The following is a 24,416-nucleotide window of genomic DNA, read 5'->3' as shown; positions in this document are numbered from 1 at the left end:
ATGTCTGCCAGCATGAATCATTTGCAGCACGAGATTGATAAGCAAATATAAATAATTATTAATAAGTGGAGCCAAAATAATGATTTATCGCTGACAGGTTTATCAGGAAACTAAGAGGGAAAGAGGATCTAAGGAAAACCTATAGTTGCTCTATATTTAAATATGGCTCTTACATTAGTCATTTGTCACAAGACTTCTTTCTGAATAACATTTTCCATAGAGTGGGTTCCCCGTGAAAGATCTTTCAGCATGCAGTTGCCTGGAACAATTTAATTTATATAATAATTGCAAATAATTGCAACAGTCTCTTTTGGTTGTGAAGAAAATATAAGAAAGGGCTTGTCTTCTCTATAAACTATTCTGAGTCAGTGATATCAGATTTAGTAATTAGTAGTTGCTGCATATTAGTTTATTAGTTCCCATGTGAGTCATACAATTTGCATCCAGTTGAAAGAATCCCTCCAAGAAACTGCAGATCGAATTTCGTTCTTATTGAAATCAGACCAAAACCCAAAAATGATTCACGCACTTAAGAGAATTCTCAAAGAGAAAAAAACAGAAGTGCCAAGTAGTACGAAGTGCAGTTTGCATGGGGAAAAAGAAAGCACAGCTCCACATGCGCCCCGGCAAGCATCTCATTTACACAGAGAGGCAGAGAGTGAAAGAGAGCAAACGCACGAGATACAGCAGCAATCGTGTGCGATCGGGAGCAGTGCGAAAGAGAGACAGAGAGAGAGGCCACTTGGGGAGCTTTGGGGATATAGGCGGCTGCGAATCGGCAGAGCGCGTTGAGTTTGCCGGCAACAGTTGGAGCGTCAACATCATCATTTTCGTATCGTAACAGATCGAGTCGGGTCGGATCGGATCAAGCGCGTCGCCTTGCTTCCAGTGTTCCTTGCTACAGAATCTCCAATACAAAATCTCAAAATATCATTAACAAAAGTGTTTAATCTTCAAAATGTATGGCAGTGAATAAGGTGCACCAATTTATGTTTATTTAGCCGCAAGAGCAATCTATAAGCTATAATTTCATGAAAATTGAAAATGTGAAATAATTCAGTGTGCTAAAATATTCAGTCGCTTTAACAGAATGCAAATGTTCTTAAGCAAACGGAAGAAATCGGAAGACGGGAGAAGTTCTTAAAGCAAATACAACAATTAAAGTGCAAAAGTAAAAGGGAACGCAATTGCAATTGCAATAAACCGAATGAATTTGAAAAAATTAGTTGAAACATTTGTAATTCTCCTGGAACAACACTTTAACTTTTCCTTTCTTTGGGCAGCAAAACGTTGTCTTATTTATAAATAAAATCATACAATTTTCTGTGTTTGAATAGGCCCTAAAAATTATTCAAAGAACACGTCACTTTCATTCTTTTCTGACTTTTTATACATTTTTGCTGCGATTAGCAACAATCCCCCCTCACAGATATTCGCATAGACGACTCATCCCAAAATTCTTTGTTTAGGTAGGCCCAAGAAAAAATCTTCATATTGTTGCCAGCTAGCCACTCGACGCGAATTTATTTCATTAAGCAAACAGCATACAAGACAGCAAACAAATTATTTATAAATAAAAAACAGCGATTGAAAAAATCGCTTTTCTTGTGTTTCCATTTGCAAATAACCGACAAACCCGTTGAGACTCAGCAGCTGTGCGCGAAAAGCGAAGGCGTGTGCCAAAAAAATATATAAATATTTGGATGTGTGCCGAAATATTTAAACAACTTGTTGCAATTGAGAAAACTCTTTAACAAATGTTGTGACAAGCCGCGAAGTGGTACATAATCGACATGAAATGAGTGGAGCGAAAGCAAAACACAAATCAATTAGCAGAAATAATATTTTTGTGCCCGCGAATTCTATATAATCAGAATTCAATGAATTCCAATTAATCCAATTCGTTTTTTATTCCCATAATTTCCAGAAAAGTGTCAAGTATTCAATAAAAGTGCAAACGCAAATATAAAGAGGCATACAATAAATGTCCAATTGAATTTAAGTACACAGAAATATTGAAAAGTAAATAGAAAATGTTGAAACATATTGAAATGTACTTAGTCATTCCGCTAATCGTCGGCTTTGCCCTGACGGACGGCGCCAACTATCACCGGTCTTGGTCGTTCAATCTGCCGGATAATAATTATCGTGACGTGCGAAATGTGACCGCGAAAGACGCTGTCATCTACAAGTACATCAGGCCCACCATGTATCCTACCTCGACACCGGTAAGGACCAGTGATACAGAACCCTACGGCTACTACCAGGACCAGGAGGAGGACGAGTGGGACGAGGGTCTGTTGATGGGCTCCCACAAGCGCGTGCCACGGCATCCGCATGATAATTATAATCAAGTGGATGGCTCGAGCACCGACTTTGATGAGGTAAGTTTGCCGAACCCACACAAAGAGGTGGAGTGGGAGAAAGACTTCGTGGAAGTCGTAAAAAATATCCTCCTACCCAAGATGCTTGTTGACTCTGCATCCAGCGTGGATCTTACTATATCTTTTATTATTATTATCCCTCTGGCGAGCGGGCCCACTGGGTGTGTGTGTGTTTGGAGTTATGGCTAAATATTTGCTCGCTCGCTCTCATGCAACGAGGGTTGACAGAAGATTTGTGTGTAGAGTTCTGAATACAATTAGATGTGGAAATAAATCCCCTCGTACCAACTGCTTAGTCAACCCGCTGTGTGGGACAAGTTTCGAGTGTCTGCGCGAGTTGTTTGCGCATTAGAATCGGAATGAAATGCCTCACCTTGAACCTCGCTCGGGGCGTGAACGAACGCACGAACCAGTGCGATTGACTCGAGTGAGTGACTAACCCTGAGCCTACCATCCAGCCCGATCTTGAGCACTGATAACTGATCACTGATCACAGAGAGGCACTCGGCATGGAGGAGCCCACCCATTAAGAAGCAGTTACACAATGCTGTGGATACCGGGAAAAGGGTTCCATTCGCAATTATGAAACGTGTTGCGGCAGGTAGGAGCCAACAATTTGGTTAACAAGCCAATTTGGCTCTGCCCCTCAGATCGGTAGCCAATAAGACATATGTATGCATCCTCCTCAAGCAACAATTGATGCCATCAGTTTCACTTTCCTGCCTGTAATTGGGCCAGTTAAAGCCGCTCTCAATGTCGTGCCGAGGAGGGAAGGCAGAGAACCTGTCTCCGATGTGACTTTTATGTTCCAGGGCCGACAGCAGCTGGTCAACGAACGCCACACGCAAAACAGAGACAGAAAGAGAGAAGACGGAGAAACACTTTCAATGAGGGAAACTACAGGAATATCAAATCACAGAAAGGGCTACGCTACATAACTCTCCGTTATGCTGGTGGGCCATCAATAATTGCCCTAATTGATGCGACAAGCTGTAACTGCCCTCACAGGGAAATCGATTGTACTTGAGATCACAGTTCCCCTAATACACAATAATGAATATTGATTACTCATAATTGAGATGGTAGTAAATGTGATCTGATTTCATTGAAATTTCCAAGAAGTGAATCACTTTTAATTGTTGCATTGTAAATTTACACATAAATATGGAAATCAACGATCTCTTCAGCAGGGGAACTGCTGTCATGAGTTCAATTAACTACTTCAGTTTATAAATGAGATCCGATCTGCATTTCAGCAATTAGTCACTCAATGTTCAGCCTACCCATCGCTTTTCGGACTTTTTCTAATAGTTCGCGCCATGGAAATATATTTTTAAAGTATATTTGCTGATTACTCATAATAGATAGATAAACTTACAACAACAAACATGAGTAATTATAATTAATTCTCACGAACCAACCCTCTGCAAACACCCAACAAATAATGCTGGAAAAACTCTGGCTGGAATTCCCCGCCAATCTATGTAGTACACATATTTTGACACAACTGACATCTTGTTCGAGTTGATTATATTGCAGTTCCATTAGTTTGCCGCTGTCTGCTTTTCTTATCTGTTGCACACGCAACTATGTATGTATGGCATCCAATGCCAAAGCTGATTTAATAAGCGCTCATAAATGCCAGGCACCGTGTGGCAATGTGTGGAGGAGAAGCCTGTCCCCATGTGTGTCATCTGAGTGAAGGGAGAATCATGTGCCAGTCTGTATGGGGCGACCAGATGCAGTCAGGCGGTATAAAAAGCTTATGGTCTGTGGTCATGAAATTACCTGCATGCAACCTTACCACAAGGCAGCTTTTCCCCTCATCCTCTGACCTTTTGAGAAGGGAATTTAATATAATATTTCTCTGTCCTTTGGCATGCACAGACAGACACACACACCCAAACTTGCCTTGGGGAACCTTTGCCTTGCCACTCACTATCTGTGCACTTGTCCTCCTCCGAATATTTCATATTCCAACCCACACACACGCACACACACACACCGTACCACACCCACACACACCTTTACTGTCCCCACCCCCAATCCGATTTCATTCCGTTTCTCTCTCTGTTCTGATTCTCTGTTTATTCTCCTTTTTACCGGTTTGTTTGCCAACGCATTCCCCGTGCGCATAACTGCACTGCGATAACGGTGCGAGGAGGGGGGAGGGGGAGAAACGCTTTGCCCATAACCTCAACATTTGTAATGCTTGGAATTTCCAATCAGAGACCCCGAAAGTTGCAGCGCTGAAAGGTTATCTCTCGCCGGCTGAACTTTTTGCCAGCATGTAGTTGGGAGAGCTCTCCGTAGGAATATGCATACATATGTACATACATACATATATGTATATTGCATATAAAATATTGAAATACTAATGGGTCAATAATAAAACAGTGTGCATTGGAGAGAACATCGCTTCATACTAGTACTATCTGTGCCATGTGTATATATGTTCATCAATTAATCATCGGGCACTTTGTGTTCCAGCTCTCAGCACAAGGTCATTAAAATGCAAAATATATACAAACAGACATATATAGAGAAATCAGACTCGATCTAGTCATTAGCATCTTGGCGCATACAGAACTGTATAATTTCTATAGTTGAATGACTACAAAATGCCGTTTATCTTCAACGGAATGGGAATGGGAACGGGAAAGGAAGGAGGTTATCTAAGGCAAATACAGAGAGCTTCCACAATAATCCCACTAGAGGATGAATACTTGTAAACAGGCTGAAACAGACTCGCGATAAGACTCGCGCAATGGTTGAAAGTTCATCAAACATTCGCCTGGGGGACTCTCGGAATTAATTAACCCATAAATTATAGAATTATTGAATTAATTTCATTCAAAAGTTGTATTCCCTGGCAAATAGAAGATAATACGATTACCTGGAGCAGATTGACAACATTTCTTTAATTGTAAACAAAACATGAAATCAAAGTGGGATCCGTACATCGAAGGCTAAAGCAAATTTCAGGCAATGAACCCATTCTGGCTGAACCAATTTTAAGCATGTACTTTCTGGGAATCCCATGCTATACACAGAAATCTCTAAATGCAGAACGTTTCACTTTCGCTTTCGTTGGGCTTTCTACTTAAAATGAAATAAACAAAATGTTCTCCACTCGCCAACTATGAAAATCTTGACCTGCCGATTGCCACACTCTGTTGAGAGACGAAATCCATTGCCACATCGATATACGCACATATCCAGCTGTACATATTTACGAGTTAATGTTCGTATATTTTGGCTAGTGCGTAGATATGTCTAGGGGTAATTTTGATTTACTGGCAATCCTAATGTGGGGCGCTTTCTGGCACTAATGACAGGCAAATCGGCTTATGACATAATAGCAAGCCGCTCAAAGTGGTTTCGGGTTTTGCCTCTCTTAAATCTGGTACGATCTGGTCATGATTTATAGCCCAACCGAATCTTAAAATATATAATGCGGAAGCCTTAAATTTATATGGCAAATCTATAAAGTTTTATATTATTAATTTCTCTCTCGAGGGGAAAGTGTTGGGCCAGACGCAGCAGCAGCCAAAGGAATTTCTGTTCGGAATGCGTAGGGGATCTTGTCGCCTGTGCGTACAATAAATAAACGTAAAACGGCTCTAAAGAGTTCACTTTTTGGCATATTTCGGTGGTCTTGGCCATAATTTACTCGCCCAGACTGTGGGTCTGTGTGAACTGAACTGCTGCCTGATTGATCGCCAGCCGACCGACTTGTTGGCCATTAAACGAGAGCCGTGCGCCAAACAGTCACGCAATTAAAAGCCAACAACAAGTATAAATCATGGCCAAGACGAAGTTTTGAATACACTCAGACTCAGCAATTCAACAGCATACCATACCATGTCTTTCCACATAAATCATAGAAATCCCTTTGTTCTATATTTAATGCGGGATTTTCTCTCAGATGATGGAGCATGAAAGTAGTTCCAAGAATTCTCTGTGCAGATTTCAGTGTGATTATTGTTTGAAATATTTTGTAAGAAGCGCAACGACTTAATGCTTGATTGATGGATTACTGCTGAAGAAATATGGAAGCGGAATTCTTTGTTTAGGGAATTTAATGTGTTTGGAAGTGTTTTTCGGGATTGCAAGAATTTTTATTGGTAAAATTTGCTTAGGGAACTTAAACCTTCTTCTGTATAATACAACTCAAAGTGTGAGAAAATACATATTCTAACTAATAAAACAATACTCATTTGAAACTATTTTAAAAGTGAAACAATACCAAAAGAATACAACCCAAAAGTCAGCACAAAAACCCAGCCATAGCCTTAGTTGCTGTAGCAAAAGTCAGGGCAACGCGAAATGATAAATGCAACAAATTGGAAAAGTCAATCTAGACCAGTCCTGGACAGACCGCAGTGCCGAGACAAGACCAGACCAGATCAGATCATATCATATCGGAGCAGAGCAAGCCAGAGACAGGACTGGCACAAGCGGAACGTTTCAATCTCTTAGGCAATCTCTCTCGCTCTCAGTGCGTGTGGGCGTTGCAATTAGAAGAGTTGCAGCAGCAGCCAGAGCAGCAGCAGCACCCCGTAGACCGCCAATTCCTCAAGCGTCTGCCACTCCTTGGCCCCAGACATGTTCTCTATCCAACTCTATCCGCAGACTTCAATTTGATGTCTCGACTGGCAATCAGTCAATGTGATCGCCGCTGCCTATCGATCCCTCAATGCTGATGACGCCGATGATGATGAGAATGATGATGATGAAGATGGGATCGCGGTGCTCTCTACATTTCCGGCATGTTCATGTTGCTGTTGCAACTTTTGGTGATGCCCGCAACTTAATTGGAAGGAGGCGCCCCAGCTATTTCAGCTGTTTGGCTTCTTCTGCCTGTTCTCTCAGACGGCAGCACCAGCTCCAGTCGTCTGTCATTGACATTGGATGGATGCACGGGTCGACCCGTGTGGCATGGCCAAATGTTGCCTTTTATGGAGCCAAAGGCGGCGTCTTTGGTGATGGTAATGGTGCTGCTGCTGGTGCTGCTGCTGCTTTCTTTTATCCCACTCGACAGCTGCTTTCGTTTTCGCATTCACCGAAAAAGCAAACAAATATAAAATTGTCATAATAAACCGTGGACCATGGACCATGAAGGCAGAAAGGAGAGCCAAAGCCAGAGCCAGAGGGTTACTCTGGTATCCATTCGCTCGTTAAAATTAAAAAGCATTTTACAAGAGCCAAAAAGTCGAGCTCTTTCTTTAAAATGTATGAAATGGCATGGGCTTTTTCATGCGAGTGCAGTTTCAATTAAGAAATAAAAAGCACCAAGCACTGGGACTGGCGACGGGTACTGGGTGCTGGTGCGGGTATGCAAAGTGTTGCCTAGTTTTAATTACTTAAGTTTATGGCCAAATTGCCAGAGCAGCCCCCTAATTGGCACTTTTATGACAAGCAAAACACACACAAAAAACACACAGAAAATGTTAAATGTTAAGAGAAACACAAGCAGCACTGAAATACTTACTCGGCGGGCACAATGAGCGGCAGGCAAAACTCATCGCACATTAAGCATACGCCATGTGGTCGACTCTTTCTGTCAGGCAGCCCGAGCCTAACCCTCTATATTGTTCTAGTGTCTGGGCAGGCCTGGGGGCCATGTTTACAATTTCTAAAATGAGAAATATCGAGAGAGAGAACGTGGGAAGCTGCCCAACATTTTTCCAAAACACTGCACGACGCTGCTGCTGCTGCTGCTGCGCTTTTCAGTGTTTAGCTTTTAGCCAAATTGCAGCATTTTGCATTCTACACAAATTAAGAAAACAAAATGAGGAAAAGGCCTTTGAAACACAGAGAGAGAAATGGCATTTAGTGTGTTAAAACGAACTGGAGATGCCCTGCGGGAAGGAATCGAAACGAAAGTGGAAATTCACATGAGAAAATCTACAGTAAATACAATTAAGTATTATTTGTGCTGTTTCAATGATACATATGTAAGTACATACATATATATGAGTAGAAGATTTTATTGAATTTTAACTGAATTAAAACAAACCAAAACCATGAAGAATCGCCCCTTAGACCACCCAAAGATCACCCCAAAAGCTTCAACAAAAGTCTAAAATATCTACAAGCTGCACTTTAGCAATAACCACAACAGAACTCTCACAGATCCACAAAGATAACATCTCCCGAGAACACAAATCTCTTCACGCAAAAGACAGTGAAAGGCTTTCTTCCACGCATTTTTCCATGGGCTCTAATGTGCCACAACTTTCATCATACCCCACTTTCGCTTTGAAATTCTAATTAAGCAAAAGGGAATCATAGTGGGAATCTGGGATGGAATCTACTTCCCCATTCAGAGAGGCTTCTGCGGGGGGATGAGCCAGCGTCGCATATATTTAGTTGGCCCTGTTTATTGTGCGCTCTTTGGCATAAACAAATATTGAATTGTACTCGTCTCGGCTCTTCCCCTGTCTAGCTATCTTTCTGAACTTTGCTGTCCCTTCCACCGACACCCCGTGCCATTTGTTTATTTACACAGTTGTTGGCAAATTTGCAGGCCAGACTATTTATGCCACTGTTTTTTGTGTACCCAGTAGTCTGGTGGAGAATTTGGATGTGCTTCCCGTCTGGATAGACTTGAGAGCAGTTATATTATAGAGTATGATTTATCTTCCCGTTTAGTAGGTATCCCTCAATCGCAATGTCAAGTGTAGCATCTGTATCTACTCATATTTTGCCCATTCACGCTTTTTACAACGAGAACTTAAAATGGGGGCCACAGCTAGACCAGGGACAACACCTCTAAGCCCTGAACCTCGCCTTTGAGAGGTTGGTTCCCTTTTTTATATAGGCAAAGACAGGGGACTGGGGATGCGGGTGGAGAGTACAGGCTAACAGGATAATAAAACAGTGCGTTCTGGGTGCGCTATTTGCATTTGGCTCATAACTCTTTTGATTGCAAATAAACCCACGACAGGCTCTTTATTATTGTTGTCGCAGTTGCCTTCTGGCTCGTAAAATACCAAACACAAGTCACACCCACGCCAGGAATCCCAATTGAGGCTAAACAAAAAGGTGAAAAGAAAACCAAAAAAATAATAAAGAAACTGCCACACAGAGTCCGCCAGTCTGCCAGTCCAGGGCATCCTTCAAACGCTCGAGCAGAACACAAGAGGCAAATGCAAATGCAAATGAAGTTTGTTTCGTTTTTTTATATTGTTCTGTAGGTTCAGGCCGGGGCCTAACAGAGCACCAACTGTTTTCCGAATACTGTCAACCCAGTAGACACTTAATGGGTTTTTTCTTCTCCCTCTCTGCAGTGTGTGTTTGTGTTCATTCATCTGAGTTCCAGCCATAGCCCCCAACCCTCGGTATGGAGCTCCGGTTCCTGCTCCTGGGATTGGCACTGCAGATTGATGGTAATGCAGGGAGGCGCTGGATTCAGAGTTGGAGTCGAAGTCAGAGTCGGGTTCTGGCAACCTGGGATGGAATGGCCCTGTCATGGCTGAGCATGCGTAATGAAGCTTAAGCAGAACTGGTTATAAAACGCCAGCAATGGTCGAGGTGTTGCCTTTGATGGGTTAAGAATTAGTGGGAAAGAAGCAGAAGAGCAGGGAGGGGTAGATGGATGAGTTATTTCTTAAAGAAGCTGAGAGAATGGTAAGACTTTGGTTCGGCTAGGGAAAACGATATGGAAAATGCGTGATAACAGTAGGAAAATATGTGGAATACTTGCAATAAGGGAACTTCTTTGTCAATTAATATTTAAGGTATGTTTATAGAAGAAAACTTTTGCATAATTGTAGGGAAAATGCATTGAAATGGGACAAAGATAAGTTCAAAATTTTCCAACAGAAAATAATACAATTTCCCTGTATAAAACTCAAATTTATATCTTTCGGAAACATTTGAAAATTTATCGCATAAATGGAAATAAACTAAACTTAATTCAGCAGCTTCAAACAGCAAAGTAAAATGCAATTAAAATAGATGCGGGAAGTAGAGAACATGAATCAAATGCACAGGAAATCGAAACCAATAAAATACTTGAACCTGCAGTTTATTTAAATAACAAATAAACATTTTGGAGTCTTAAATCCCTACGCACATTCTGTGGTTTCAAGCAGCCAAAAAAGAGAAATATGTAGGTACAAATCGTAGTTTTGGGAGTGGAATTGCGTGCCATTAACTGCCTTGGCATGCAGGACATGACTTGGCGTAACCTTCAATTTACGGGGAGTAGCCCGCCTCAGTTGCTTTCCATTTCGCTGGCCATTTCACTTAACGCTGTGGTGGCTAAGGGAATGTGAATGGCGTTGTATCCTTGCTGCCTGCTCCTGCCTGCTGCTTTATCCTTTCCACTCCTTCTGGTGTCATTTTTCTTACATGCACACTTCATTTATTACACCCTGAAGGCAGTTTCTCCTCTGGCCATTCTATCTTTTGCACAACTCCTGTTACCCCTTCCCAGTTGTCGCATTATGTATCACTTATATGCATGTCGTTAGTTTTCATGTCAATCGGGGGGTGCGGAGTGGGGGCTGGGTGGTGCACGGAGAATCCTTTTGTTGAAAATCGATATGTGGCAATGTAAATGGTAAAAGTTTTCTCCCCCTTGCTGCTGCTGCTTCTGCTTCTGCTGTGGGTTCCTCTGTTGCTCTTTGAGCTGTAAGTGATAGCTTTTCAGGTGCTCTCAGGTGTGGCACACACACACACATACACGAATTGCTGTTGCAGTTTGCTGCGGCTTTTGAGTCTGTGTGTGTGTGTGGGTGTGTGTGTAAAGCGTGTTAAAAATCTGTTAAATAAATCAAAATTTGCTGCGTATAACAAGCTGAACACACACAGGCACTGCCATGAATAGCCGCCACACACTCAAATATATATTTGTAAAAAGCTGCCACATGCCGCACACACATACATGACTACCTGCCACATGAATACCTGCCTTGCTGTGCAACCTGCCAGCATAAATCAAAATGCATAAATTTAATTTAATTTTTGTTCACTTGCCGCAAAAACAAAGCCAAACACCGGATAAAATAAAGTTGAAGCAAGAACGCGTTAAAGCTCTCGTTGCATACTCCAAGGGGCAGACAGGGGAGGGGGGATCTGGTTACAGTGAACCATACAATCTGCTTATTGTTTAATGTTTTCAGCATTATGCATTTTCACATTTTCCCGTCAAAAAATTAGCACAAAAGATTCACTGATTTGGCACAAGCCAATTTTCATAATTCATCACAAAATTGCAAAGAAAATTGGGATATTATTTCACAAGATATACTGACGCACGTTTTAGATTATTTCACAAGAAACTGTAATTTAAATTATGATTAATGGTCAAGCTTTGTTTCAAGATTGAAACTAAAGCTGTGGGGCACAAAAGAATACAATTGGGAGACCATTTCCTGTGTAGATATGGCCAGCATCAATGTACTTCTTAACCTTCCAAGCCCAGTTGATGAGTCAGTCTTGGAATTAATGCTTCTAGCTCTTTTTTTCAAATTATAGTGTTTTTGATGATAAATAAAACATCGAAAAACCTTAAATTCAACGAACATATGAGACTATGCAATTATTTCCAAAAATATTTGTTTTAGGAGAATTACACACGAAAAAATTCGAATTGAAAGTTTCTACCACTCAAACGCTACTTCAAATAAAGTTTAAATAAGGAGAAAAAAGCAGATTTACTTTGACAGAATTGACTGTTTTCCGTGTAGACAAATCTCCCATTTAAATACTAATACTCAAATATGAATCCACCATTAAAAACTTAACCTTTAGTCAACTCCAATTAGAGTAATGTTCCGCAGCTTTCAAGCAAGATTGAAATTTGATAGCAGTCCCCCACAAACATGTAAATAAAAAATTGCAATTCCAATATTCAGCATGGTGTCATCTCATGGCTGGCCCCCAAGCAAATTTACAATCCAATTTATTAGCTGCTCGTGCCGTAAAATATTTGCAGACCTATTTTTGGTAGTCACAAAATGTTAAAAATTTCATGGAGAGTAAAACCATATTGCAATAGTGCAATAATAATGAAAGCCTCAACATACAGAATGTGAAATGGCGTTACGTGGTTACAAAACAACAACAAAGAAACAATAAATAAAACACTAACCAAAACAGAAATATATGCAACCAATATGAAAGAAATACAGACACACACCCGCAAGTGGAGGGACGGCATCGAATGTGTTTTTGTGTGTGGCATAAAACGAGAGCGTGCAATATGCTCGATTTTTGCATTTCCATATCAATTTTCAATGGTTTTTCTTTTTTCTTCTCTTTTTTACCGTAGGACTATCCATCCGATCAGGCGCCAGGCAGTGTCACGGCAGAGAAAGAGCAAAAATTGGGAACACAAAGTAGGGTGCTGGCATCCCGACAGGCCTACGAGGAGAAGGAGATCAAGCACAGTGAGTAGTCCATGGGGTTCATTGAGGCCATTAAATGCCGTCTCACATAAGGTCGAACGATGTCTCTATGGCTCTCCGCCGCCCCCGTCCCTTCTGGGTTGTGGTAATTGTGCTGCAAATAGATGAATGTAAAAGGCGCCCGACCGACCTAGCGCCCGCCCGACCGCCTATGATGATCACGTTCTGGCCATAAAAAATGTGCTAAGCAAATGTTTTCAGCCAAAAGAAAGGGGGAAGCACACACAGACATTTGTGCAATACCAAATGGCATAGAACAGAATGAAACTGTTGGGTGTTTGATGTGCCAGCGAACGAGCATACCCAGACTCAAAGATAAATATATTCGTACTATGTATGTATAGAGAAGTCGACCCGGCACAATCCCAGCCGTTATTTATGGCAATGGAAATGAAAATGACTGTTTTATCCTTTGGCACGTGACTCCTCCCTGCTGTTGATGATGGAAAACCAGCAGCAGAAACTACGCGTCGAGGCACCCAAACGACACAGAAGGTCAACAGTCAGACTTGCTCACAGCACTACGCACTTTGCTTTCTAAATGCCAGGGACTGAAGCTCGGAACCAAACAAATGAGTGCAAATTCCACTTTAAGAAGGACACAGCAAAAAAGGAAGAGCAAGTCGCGGGTTTTAATACACTTTCACAGAGGGGAAGTACAGGGAGTAAAGGGGTTTATAGATCGAAAAGTGTAGGAGTTTATCTGCCGATGTGGACTGTAATTTTTCTATCTTAGTTTTATTTTTGTAGATTTGTAGATTAATTAATACATTTTCTGCAGGAAACAGGATGCTGTATCCATTAAATCCTCTAGATATTCATTTATTTCAAAACACATAAAATGTCCATCCATCTATGGCCAATATTTGACTCAAATTCTGGAAGTTGGTTGTCAAAATTCTGTGTTATTTGTGGCATACCCTCTTGAAGAGTATAAGTAAAACCCCTGGGTTATTTTCTCACTGCTTCTACTTCACCTCTGTCTCTCTCTCTCTCTCAAGCTCTTTCTCCTCTACTTGCACCATGATGCATCTGCACTTTCGTTGCAATTAAAAGGAGAGTTGCCTTGTTAACCACACTCACTCCTCACCCACTTCCTCTGGTCTCAGCTGCTGCCTCTGCTGTTGATTATATGTATGTAGCTGTTGGTGAGGCTGCTGCTGATGCTGCTGCTGCTTTTTGGGGAATTCAAGTCTCGCATAGATCTTACCAATTACTTTATTACAAGCGTAATGCCGCTAGGCTTGCCAACAGCTACTACTGGCAGCAACAACCACAATTACCACAACCGCACAAGCCTTAGACCGAGAGACAATGACAATGAAATGTGAGCTCGAGCTCTCCTCTGGGGCGCTGTCTCAATATCTTTTTATCTCTCTTTCTCCCTGTGGCTCATTTACCATTTGCATTCGAGTGGAAAATTGTCGCCGTTTAATGGGCGCGAAAATTGTGTTTTGGAAAACCGTTAAGAGCATGTGGACAGCACCAGAGGATGGGAATGGGAATGGGAAGGAGAAGCAAAAGGAGGAGCAGTGGCTGGTCTCCAATGTCAAGCCCCATGGAAAGTGTGTCACTAAGCCTGGGAAATTGTCAATGAATCTGCGACTATCGGATATTGTGAATGCTGTTCAAGTGGTTTGCTCTTAGCTGCATAATGATGCAACAATTTTCTTATCACATTCGTCGGCTCGTTGGCTGTTCGCATTAGCAGCAAAATAAGCTGACAGTTGGAGGCTTCCTCAGATTGGCTTCCTTGAGTTGTGTTTATCCACCGTTATCGAATATTTGCACATCACTTTTGGTCAGTGGCGTGCGCAGACAGGGGGGGGGATTTGATGTTAAGAATTTACTCCAAAAATATGCACAGGGAGGTTTGATAGATATTTTTTAGATAAACAGATTCTATTTTCCAAAGGTTTACCCTCCGATTTGCCATGTCTTAAATAAGTAAATTGCAATTTGTTGTACCCCTTGCTTTAATTTTTGCTGTGAGCGTCTCTGGTTGACTGACTTGGTGATGAACGTTTTCCTTTCGGTGTTTACTTCTGCTTATTTATTTAAAGACAGGAGTTCCAAAGAAAACATTGTTGAAGTAAGTCAACTGCCCTAATCAGATCTTCTTTTTACTGCCGATAATGATCTCTCAATGTCAAAGAACGGGAGTTTCCCTTTAATTGTATCTACTCTGAGTTGAAAGGGAAGAATCCAAAAGGGTGAAATTAATTAATATTCTGTACTGATGAGATGGAAAATACTTGCACTAATTGGATGCTAATTAGTCTTTTTAGATACCATTCTAAATGCATCTGCTAAGATGTCGAAATCCTTTGCTCAATTTCCACTTCCGAAAGCTTCAGGCTTTACGCAGCCAGAAATTCCTTGAGGCTCTTAAAACAATAAAGAATAATAAACATTTTAGTATTATGGATACTCAATAAACTTGTTTACATTTTCAAAATGTAATATTTGCTTCATCTACTTCAAAATATAGAAATTCTATCCTATTTGTGTTTCCTCTACTGCCTGCATTTTTTGACTGCATTTTCTGCTAAGATTTTCTGGTTGCAGTTCCCCCAATGGAATCTTCCATATTCATTACACCGCACTCATCTTTTGTAGGCAAAATTCGTGTTCTCCCTGTGTTCAATTTGAAAAGTTTTTGCCTTGATTAAATGATGTGTAACATTTGGCAGAGCACTCAAAATGACTTTATTGGCCAGGCTCAGCTGCCCCAGCTGTTGGCCATGGTAAAACTATGGTAATTTCCCAGAGTTTCCCACAATGCCCCGCCAGTCTCCTTCTTCTGCTCTCGGGAGGGGCATGCCCACATTTTCATGGGCAATGCCATGCCAAGTTCAAAGGCAAAACCAGACCAGCAGCAGACCAGTCCAACCAGAACAGGGGAAAGCTCTACAACAGCATCGGCCACGTTGCAACGAGCCCCGCGCTCTCCTTCTCTCCTCTCTGCAACACTCAACCCTTCCTCCTCCATCGCCTCTCTATTTTCAGTCCTTGAAGCTTGTTGAGATAGTGCCCCTTGAATTATTCATGTGGCTGTTGTGGATGACGCCGACCCAGCCATTGAGTCTGAGGCATTCAACCATCGCAGCCGCTGCCCCTTTCCTTGCTCTAGAGATTCCCCATCTCCACCTCTTTCGCTCACCTACTAAAACTAGCTCCCTTTCCACCTCTTGCGACCCCCCTCAGCGCACTCGTTAAGTTGATGATTCAATCATGAAGCGTTTATGAAAATTACATATGGATGCAGCTGGTTCTGTGTCTGGGTTCTGGCTCCTAGCTTCTGGGCTGCCCCTCACCCACCCAAGGAGCCGAAATGCTTTGAAAGTTGTTCTCCATGTAGGTGATTCGAGCGAGGAACTGGGGGACTTCGACTGGGATTAGCTGCACATTGGGTGGTCTGCCAACTCCACGAGGCACCCCGCCACTATTTTCTTTGATTTGCTTCCGTAACTTTATGGCTCCAATAGGAGCTGGACAACGACGAACGCCGAAGCTTGGAGTACCCTGAAACATTGATTTTACTATGGAATATTCAGGAGATTGAATTCCTTAATTTGTTTTCATTATCTTAGGCAATCTTCTGTCGTTTATGTAGATTTGAAATTGCAAACCTCATCATGCCACCTTCACATTACCCTCTTGAAGGGTACACAAAAGAATTCCGCTTGGGGATTTGCTCAGAGAATTTTTATAGTGCGACACATAAAAAATGCGAGAGAAACGCCACAGGCCGGCAGCAACGGTAAACTTGAGCAAAGGCCATAAAGGAGCAAGCTGCACCAGTCGATCAATAAAGAGAGTTAAAATCGCTAAAATTAGTTTCAGCTTTAAAGCAAAAAAACGTCAATGGGCGATCAACAGCGCCAGAGTGAAATCATGCGAACGGCATTGAAAATGCCAGTTTAGTGAACTGCTGAGACGAGCAGAACCCTAATGGGATATTAAGTAATTAACTAAAGAACAGGTTATATCAGTGACGTACATTAAAAAAATGTAAAACGATTATTGACAATCTCAAAAGTATAATTCCTGAATTGTTTTGGTTACTCGACCTATATTTAAAGGCTGTTTTTGGTCAGACATTTACGAATGAAGTTAATTAGCACTCAAAGTTCCCATAAGCGAATGGATAACCGAGAACTTTCGCCTCGATCTACAGCACATCCTTTATCAAATTTCCTTTTACTTCCCTTTGCAGCGACATTCATCCTGTTGGCCAGAGCTCACAACAACCGGGTGAACAGAGAAGCGGAATGCAGAGTACCCAAGGCCCAAGTCATCTACATGATTGGAGAGACAAATATACAGTATTATCCTCGAGCCACGATACTCCATCGTTGCGACAGTTCCACCGGCTGTTGTCGGGATGGGGAGATATGTTCCGTGAAGAAAAACGTCACGGTGGAGCTGCCTTTCATGCTGAACAATCGTGGCAGAATGATCCCAATGGTCAATCACACCGAATGCGAATGTGTGCAGAATATGAGACGTCGCAAGCGTAGCACCCAGTGCCAGTGTCCCAAGCACTTTAAGGACTTTAGCTGGCGGGGAAGTGGGGTAAGCGAGGTGTTGCTACACTGCCGCTGCGATTGCCATCTCAACGATGCGGCGTGCCAGAGATTAAAGAACGGTGAGGAAGGATTCGCCATGAATGACCGAATGTGAGTTGATCGAAATTAAAGTTGGAACAATTTTTCATTGCCATTACCGTCTCTCTCCTTTCCTTAGTCGCATACAGCATCGGGAGAGCAGTCAACCGATCTGCAACTATGGCCTCTATGATGTGAAAAACGGACGCTGTCCACGTCCGGGCTCGGTGCATCAGACGAAGCAGCAGACAAAGCTGCTGTGGGGCAAGGGCTAAGCTGAAGCGCCCTCGAGCCTACTGCCCTCCAGCGAGTGCCGTCGCCATTTAACCGAAAGCACTCCAGAACTGTGTATACACTAAATATTACTTATAAAAGCTTACGATTAATGCATATTTACTATCGATATAAAACTAAGCAAGATGAGAAGAATATTCAAGTTCCGTTCAGAAGTATTTGCAATTAACATTCAAGTGTACTTAAGATACCTTCGACTAAGTTCATACCTTAAGCTATATACCGCGTGTATCTGTATTCAATTAAACGATACTTCTAGTCACAGAAATCACAATTGGTTTATTCTGCTAAAAATTCCAATTAGCAGCAACAATCCACCAAACACCACCGCATAGACATCGAGTGAGTAATACTGAATAAAGTTCAGCTGCCGTGCGGGACTGTACAGATGCTTGGCACCCCCGTGACGTATGACATACTCCAGCCAGTAGGTTGCCACATCGCTGGCATTCATCGGACGATCGCGATAGAGATGGGAAGCTGTCGATATGATTACAGAGTAACGGGAATTGCTGAGAATTCTGCCCATTGCTTTGGCCACCTCCACGTAGCTGACATTCTGCATGGACAGAGTCAAACCCCAGCCCTTGGCTTCCATCTTTTGCAGATTGGATCGTTGATCGCCCAGCAGGGGTAGACCCAGCATGGGCACTCCATAATACAGCGCCTCGGTGAGGCTGCCCTTGCCGCCGTGTGTGATGAAGAGGCACGCCTGCTGCTGGCCCAGCAAGTGCCGCTGGGGCCACCATTTGGCCAGCTTCAGATGGGAATGATGCGACATAATTTCACTGGCATTGGGGCCATCATATGTCCAATAGATATCATGGTCGGGAAATTGAGCAAACGCCTGTGTAAATGTCTCAACCAAATGCCCAGGGGCTCTTTTCCAACTAAAGCGAGTGCCCAAACTGAAGATGATGAGCGAACGATTCCGCGCAATCTCTGGCAACGTTTCATTCAACTTTTGCTCCAAGAGTATTCCACCAATATCAATCATGCCGGGCAAAAGCGGAGCAATGGGTCCCTCGCTGATCATGTGATGATTATTCAGAGCCAAGACAACAGAACGACGCAGCGTCTCGAAAGGAGGATACTGCGGCTCGGGAAAGTGTAAACTAAAAGGAAGTATTGCACTCTGAGGTGTAGAATTGTTGGTCAGTCATGCCCACCTGTAAATCTTTTGCAGAACTCTTCTCGCCACCATTTCCATTAACTTTTCCCACACGCCAAAGAGCCAGGCTGAGATTCCACTGCGCTGTCGACTGTCATATGGCTGTGGCACATACCAACGCTCCTCTGGATTCCCCATGAGACTGTTGACAAATCCAATTGGTTGTTGGGTGGAGACTATCACCGCTGGACAATTGAAATGCGCAGCCACGCCCAGAAGATGATCATTGAAATGGTAGCCCAAAAGTAACAAATCAAAGTGGGGTTTGGGTGACAGCTGCAGGAAATCTTTCCAGGCAGGCTGATCGAGCAGATCCCCCGACTGCTCCAAGCGAATAAACATCCGCTGCAAACGCAGTAGCCAGTCTGAAGTGGATCCCGGATGAACCTCATCCGCTGGCTGTTCCCATGGCACCAGAATGTGTGTGACATTGCCCTGCAGTTCCACTTCCTCCAAGGGCAGCGTTGTGACCACAGTCAGCTGATGACCGCGTTGCAGCAGAGCACGTGCCACGGCCATGTGCACCAGCAGCTGGGAGCGATGCACATTGACAAAGAGGCCGAGTATGTGGTGGGACTCTACCTGTGCCGTGCTGCAAATGCCGAGCATCAACAGCAGTATAGAGCGGACCGGCGATCGGTTCATGACTGCCCAAAATGCACACTACCAAGCCATTACCGGTATCTCTGACCTCGCTCACTCCCACAATCAATCAAATTGATAACAAATTGGCCCAAAATAATTTGGTTACTGAACAAAAATCACGATAGTAATGGACAATTAACAGAAATGTCAGAAAAAGTTTATGGGGGGATGGATATTTCATTTAAATTAACTAAAAACATTTCGAGGCACTTACTGAATCAGAGATCTTTCATTTCTGCTTGCATTGTCCCGTCGAAACGGATTCTCCTCCTCCTCCGCTATTTAAAGAGCCGCCAATCCCATCAACAGTAGTCTCCCGCTTTGATACATTTCTTATTCAATATTTTCTTCACTTTTAATTCACTTTTCACAAATCTGCACAATGTAAGCAAACACACAACAGCTGACTGAGAAGTGTAACCGTACGGAATGCGGCTTACAACTCTGGTCACACTCTGCCGCTAGCAAAATATACTTGCACGGTTTGCTAGTGTTTTCTTTTCGGCTTTGAGTAAGCATTAACAGCATTAATAATGCAAACCGCAACCGACACCCACAACTGGCATTGGCACCACAACTAATTGCCCGAAACCGCACATTAACGCAATGCTTAAGCAGCAGCAAACTTAATTACATTCAGTTGAAGCTTGTTTGTGGTTTTTTTACTCAAACTGCATTTACATTTTATAACTTAAAGTTTACCACTGAAAAGAAGAAACTATTAAAATTTATGTGACATCAAAATGGCAGCCGTAATTCAAGAGATCTTCAGATTAAGAGCTCAGATTAAGACTCTCATTCAGCATAATCTAAAAAAAAAAAAAAAAAAAATTAGTTATATGCAAAATGTACATAAAAACCTCACCTATTTCTTGGGTAATTTAGAGTAGAAGTCGTCGAGGAACTCCTTCAATATAAACTTAAATTTTTCCGCCTGCTTGGCCAGCTCCAATTTGTTCTCATCGCCTTCATTGTCGAGCATCTCATCCGCCTCGCTCAAGGTCTGAAGGTAGTGCAACCAAGCGGATTCCAAGCCGAGCACCTGCTCATGCGTATTCTCGGCCAGTTTTACTTGATATTTGTGCAGCAGCACAAACAGCTCCAGCATGGGTGTAAAGGTCGCCTGCTTGAGCGGCACCTCCCGGACCAAACGTTCGAAGAGCTGTTTGGCAGCCAACGTTTCGCGAATTGTGCGCGGCACCATCATCACATTCCGCTCATTCCGACGCATATAGCGATAGGTGGCTGTAAGAGAAGATATTTAGATAATAATTTAGAGAATTACGAGTATGCATTCGCACATCTCATCCAATTGGTGGCATGATCCAGCAGCATTTTAATATTCAACGCCTGCCATTTCTCTATCCAATCCAAAATGGTGCTCTTTAGCGCATTCTGATTGATTAATATGAAGTAAACATTCGTGATGGCATCCACAAAGGACACATCATCGGCCAGGGCGCTATAATGTTCAATGCCACCCTCAAACACTCCCGCTGTTCGGTCACTTTTCAGCAGTCGTTGGGTGAAATGTTCTTCGGTGTTTTCCCACAGCATGCGATGGTGATTCCAGTGCTCTTGATAGCTGTCCATCTCCTGCCGCTGCTTCGATATTTCCGCTTGAATGCTGCGCATCAGCTCGGAGCATTCCTGATCCTCGCGAAACACTCCAGCGAATCCCTGACGCTGCTCCGCCTTGGGCAGCCGCAGCTTGTAGCCCAGTCGCGGAAACTGATCCAACATGCAGCGAATATTGTCAATCACACCACACAGGATAGTGCCAATTGTATCCATATCTGGACTAAACACAATCCGACCCTCCTTCACATCCGATTCCAGTACCAAAATGGGTGCAGGCGCCATATCCTCATCGCGATGCAGCGCTTCATAGAGCTTGGTCAGCGAGCTGCGTGCACTGGTCATGAATGCATTCGCCAGCATATCATCCAGACCGTTTACATACAGAATCCACTCAGCAGACATCTAAAATAAATAAATAAAAGCATTGTCAGGTGCATCTATAGCCACTTTATCCACTCACCTCATCTTTCACCAAATGGAACTGCCTGCTAAAGGCGGAAAGCAGCTCCACAATATTATTGTAATAATTTCTCAGTGTGTTGCCAGCGCTGGTTAGCCAGCCGGATAGCTGATGCTGCAGCACGATTATGTCCACGGCGCCCATGAAATTAAAGCGCAGCAGCGTGGTGTCGCAAATCTTTTCGCAGCACCTGGCCACACCTCGATTCGCGCGCTTGTAAATGTGCACAATCTCCTGAAAGTCTCGCAGAAACGCCCCGCATTCATCGAAGAACGTTTGCTCGCTTATATCGTCGCCGTAGGTGTGTTTGAAGATGCCCGGCGCCAAGTGCCGATCGCAGGCTAGGATGAGCGGTCGAAATAGCTTGCGTTCGCGATCCGAGAGGCCCATGAGGATGCGATTGTAGCTGAGACACAATTGGGTGACGCTGTTGTACGCAGATCTTAGGCTGTCGCTTCGCTCGTAGAACTTTTTAATGGTACTTGGAATGGGAAGAGCCAAACGCTCAAAGTGCTGCGCCTGCTCGCAGATCTCGACCACAGCTGGATCTATGTTGCACTCGAGCAAACCTCTGGCCTGCTTGCTGCGTACTATCAGATAGCGCTCGAGTCGCTGGTTGAGATCGGCGGACGAGCCACAGCACTCCGATTGCCAGTCCTCGTAGGCCTGACGCGACTCTCGATCGTACTCCTTGCGCAGCGAATCGAATTTGGCCAGCGTGGCAGCAGCCTCCTTGACGGCCGGCAGCCATGCGGCGCTCTTCAAACGATTTCGCAGCCAGGTGAGGCGTTCCAGATTGATGCGATAGTTGAGGGCACGGGAGACATGAGGGGAGAGCCAGGATTCTGGTTGCTGTCGACACTCCAGCAGCTTTCTCGATGTGGCATCCATTTCCTGGGAGAACATGCGCCACAAGCGACTCACCTCCCGCAGGAAAGTCTTCCGCAGAGTGCCGTGATGGCGATAGGAGTAGAAGAGCATGGCTTGCAGTCCTTCCAGTGCCTCCTCGACATTGCAGACATGCTGAAACACATTGAAGATCAGACGCTGAACGGTTTCCTCCAGGTGCTGGACATTCGCACGATACATGGCCACCTCGTCGTACCAGTCCTCGCGATGAACATTCAGGATGATCGACTGTGGGCCACAGCAGCGTTGCAGCTTCCCGAGTGTCTCCAGAAAGATATTCTCCACATTTGCCGCAATCTTGTCCAGCTCCGCGCCTCTGGTGCCGCCAAACTCTGCCCTGGGTATGGTCTCGTGTTCATCCAAACGTCCAAATACAATCATCGACTCGCAAATATCAATCACATCGTTGAGCCGCTCCCCAAAGGCATCCACATGATTGAAGATAATCCCCTCGTCCAGCTGCCAATCCACTTGGGTGTGCTGCCGCGATATTTCCTCATAGATTCCCTTGTAGACCAAACAACATTCGATGGACATGTTGCACATCTCGATGCCAAAACGTGGCCGTCCCTGGAGTATCTCCTGCACTTTGGTCTGCTCGGTGCAGAATTTGATAATCTGATTGCTGAGATTCCGAAACAGACCCGTGATGAGCTCCCTCGTATTGTAGTGCTCCGAATTCAGCCAAATGAAGCGCACGAGATGGATTATTCTGGGTAGCAGCTTTGTCAGCTCCGCCGGGCTGTTGGACAGCTCAATTTTGGAGCAGGGCTCGATCAGCAGTTGGAGATACTTCAAGTTGGACAAAGATTGAAGCAGCTCCAGTTTGGCCGTCGCTATTAGCTCTTCCATTTGGGGCATGTGAACGGAGTTGGAGTGCCGCAGCACGTGGAAAACCTTTGCCACATCCGACTGCGCCAATTGGGCGTTGATGCCCTGCAGGACTTCATCTAAGAACGGGGCAGGGAATCGCATGAATTTCGATTGATTTTGGGAAAGATTTGCTCTACCTACAGCGATATTCCCAGAACTCAAACTCATCCCGCACCGTGACCAGATCGTGTGGCACCGTCAATGTGCAATCGCCCAGCACGGTGCGTATTTGAGTTGTCCAATAGAGCGCAATGCCTTCCAGGCTCCTGACCAGCTGCCTGTCCAGCTTGGCCACGCCGTCAAGCTGTTTGATCACACCGGGAACATAGAGCACGGCCATGCCACCAATCTGGTAGTGCATGCCAGTGAGAAATCCCAGAAACCTATCCATGCTCGAGCAAAAGCGCTGGCGAACAGTCTCATTCCACTCCGGATAGTTGCGGAAGAAGGGCATATAGAGCCACTCCAGGACATGCAGCAGGCAGCCATCCACGTCGCTATGAACGGTGCCAAATTGGATCTCATCGTGGAAGGCCTCCACACTGAAGATCTCGTTCGGTTCGCGACGAAAGTAGCTCATATCGATGATGTACATGGTTGGGAAGCCCAGGCAGGCGCTCAGCGTGCTCCCATCATAGAAAACTGTCAGCAGGGGCTCGTTGACCTCCAGCAGCCAGCGGCGAATAATGTCCACTGAGTTCTCATGCCAGTCACGATGATCCAAGCCGCTCAGCACACACATGCGTTGTATAAACTCCACCAATTGATGCAATTCCTCATCGCTGTACACCGGCCGAGGTGTCTCAACACGCAGCTCCTCCTGGCGCTGCTCCACGTTGCGCTCTTAAATTGTTTGTTTCTTATTATGCCGCTCAATACAGGTAGTCCCAACTCACCCTCATCATCGGTCAAATCAGAGTCTGTAAGATGTTCATCTTCTACAGCGCTAGAGGACGTCATTTTCGCCAGTTTTATGTTTTTTCAAGCAAGATAAATAAAGAAGATCCATGGTAACAGGCATTACCGTTACTTGGGTGGTGCAGCAAGCAGCTTTGAAAAATACCAAAT

At 43.9% G+C, this 24,416-nt stretch overlaps 3 protein-coding genes across 3 annotated transcripts; 1 reads left to right on the top strand and 2 right to left on the bottom strand.

The window, feature by feature from the left end:
• Positions 1 to 803: 803 nt before the first annotated feature.
• LOC117901651 lies at positions 804 to 17,977 on the top strand. The gene is made up of 5 exons (XM_034812488.1): positions 804 to 977; positions 1,928 to 2,384; positions 12,670 to 12,787; positions 17,025 to 17,487; positions 17,555 to 17,977. Exons 2-5 carry the CDS (start codon positions 2,034 to 2,036, stop codon positions 17,688 to 17,690), a joined length of 1,068 nt encoding a protein of 355 aa, XP_034668379.1. The 5' UTR covers positions 804 to 977; positions 1,928 to 2,033; the 3' UTR covers positions 17,691 to 17,977.
• On the bottom strand, positions 17,852 to 19,572 carry LOC117901650 (UDP-glucuronosyltransferase 1-1). The gene is made up of 2 exons (XM_034812487.1): positions 18,879 to 19,572; positions 17,852 to 18,824 (listed from the first exon to the last, which is right to left on the bottom strand). The coding sequence occupies exons 1-2, from the start codon at positions 19,523 to 19,525 to the stop codon at positions 17,978 to 17,980; spliced, it is 1,494 nt and encodes a 497-aa protein (XP_034668378.1). The 5' UTR covers positions 19,526 to 19,572; the 3' UTR covers positions 17,852 to 17,977.
• Positions 19,573 to 20,390: 818 nt separating this feature from the next.
• On the bottom strand, positions 20,391 to 24,356 carry LOC117900677 (dynein-1-beta heavy chain, flagellar inner arm I1 complex). Its single transcript, XM_034811122.1, has 5 exons — positions 24,245 to 24,356; positions 23,490 to 24,191; positions 21,567 to 23,425; positions 20,827 to 21,508; positions 20,391 to 20,770 (listed from the first exon to the last, which is right to left on the bottom strand). The coding sequence occupies exons 1-5, from the start codon at positions 24,306 to 24,308 to the stop codon at positions 20,391 to 20,393; spliced, it is 3,687 nt and encodes a 1,228-aa protein (XP_034667013.1). The 5' UTR covers positions 24,309 to 24,356.
• Between the last annotated feature and the right edge of the window lie 60 nt (positions 24,357 to 24,416).

Source organism: Drosophila subobscura, chromosome U (assembly GCF_008121235.1).
Source record: "Drosophila subobscura isolate 14011-0131.10 chromosome U, UCBerk_Dsub_1.0, whole genome shotgun sequence".
Lineage (NCBI taxonomy): Eukaryota > Metazoa > Arthropoda > Insecta > Diptera > Drosophilidae > Drosophila > Drosophila subobscura.
This window is presented reverse-complemented; position numbering and strand designations above follow the sequence as displayed.

Bases quoted from the DNA above. Each gene is read 5' to 3' on its own strand.
- LOC117901651 (XM_034812488.1), top strand. From the start codon at position 2,034: ATGTTGAAACATATTGAAATGTACTTAGTCATTCCGCTAATCGTCGGC. The intron at 2,385-12,669 runs GTAAGTTTGCCG...TTTTTACCGTAG, and splicing joins CGAGCACCGACTTTGATGAG to GACTATCCATCCGATCAGGC. The intron at 17,488-17,554 runs GTGAGTTGATCG...TCCTTTCCTTAG, and splicing joins TTCGCCATGAATGACCGAAT to TCGCATACAGCATCGGGAGA.
- LOC117900677 (XM_034811122.1), bottom strand. From the start codon at position 24,308: ATGACGTCCTCTAGCGCTGTAGAAGATGAACATCTTACAGACTCTGAT. The intron at 23,426-23,489 runs GTAGGTAGAGCA...CCCCGTTCTTAG, and splicing joins TGAGTTCTGGGAATATCGCT to ATGAAGTCCTGCAGGGCATC. The intron at 20,771-20,826 runs GTGCGAATGCAT...CTTCTCTTACAG, and splicing joins TGCCACCAATTGGATGAGAT to CCACCTATCGCTATATGCGT.
- LOC117901650 (XM_034812487.1), bottom strand. From the start codon at position 19,525: ATGAACCGATCGCCGGTCCGCTCTATACTGCTGTTGATGCTCGGCATT. The intron at 18,825-18,878 runs GTGGGCATGACT...ACTTCCTTTTAG, and splicing joins GTTCTGCAAAAGATTTACAG to TTTACACTTTCCCGAGCCGC.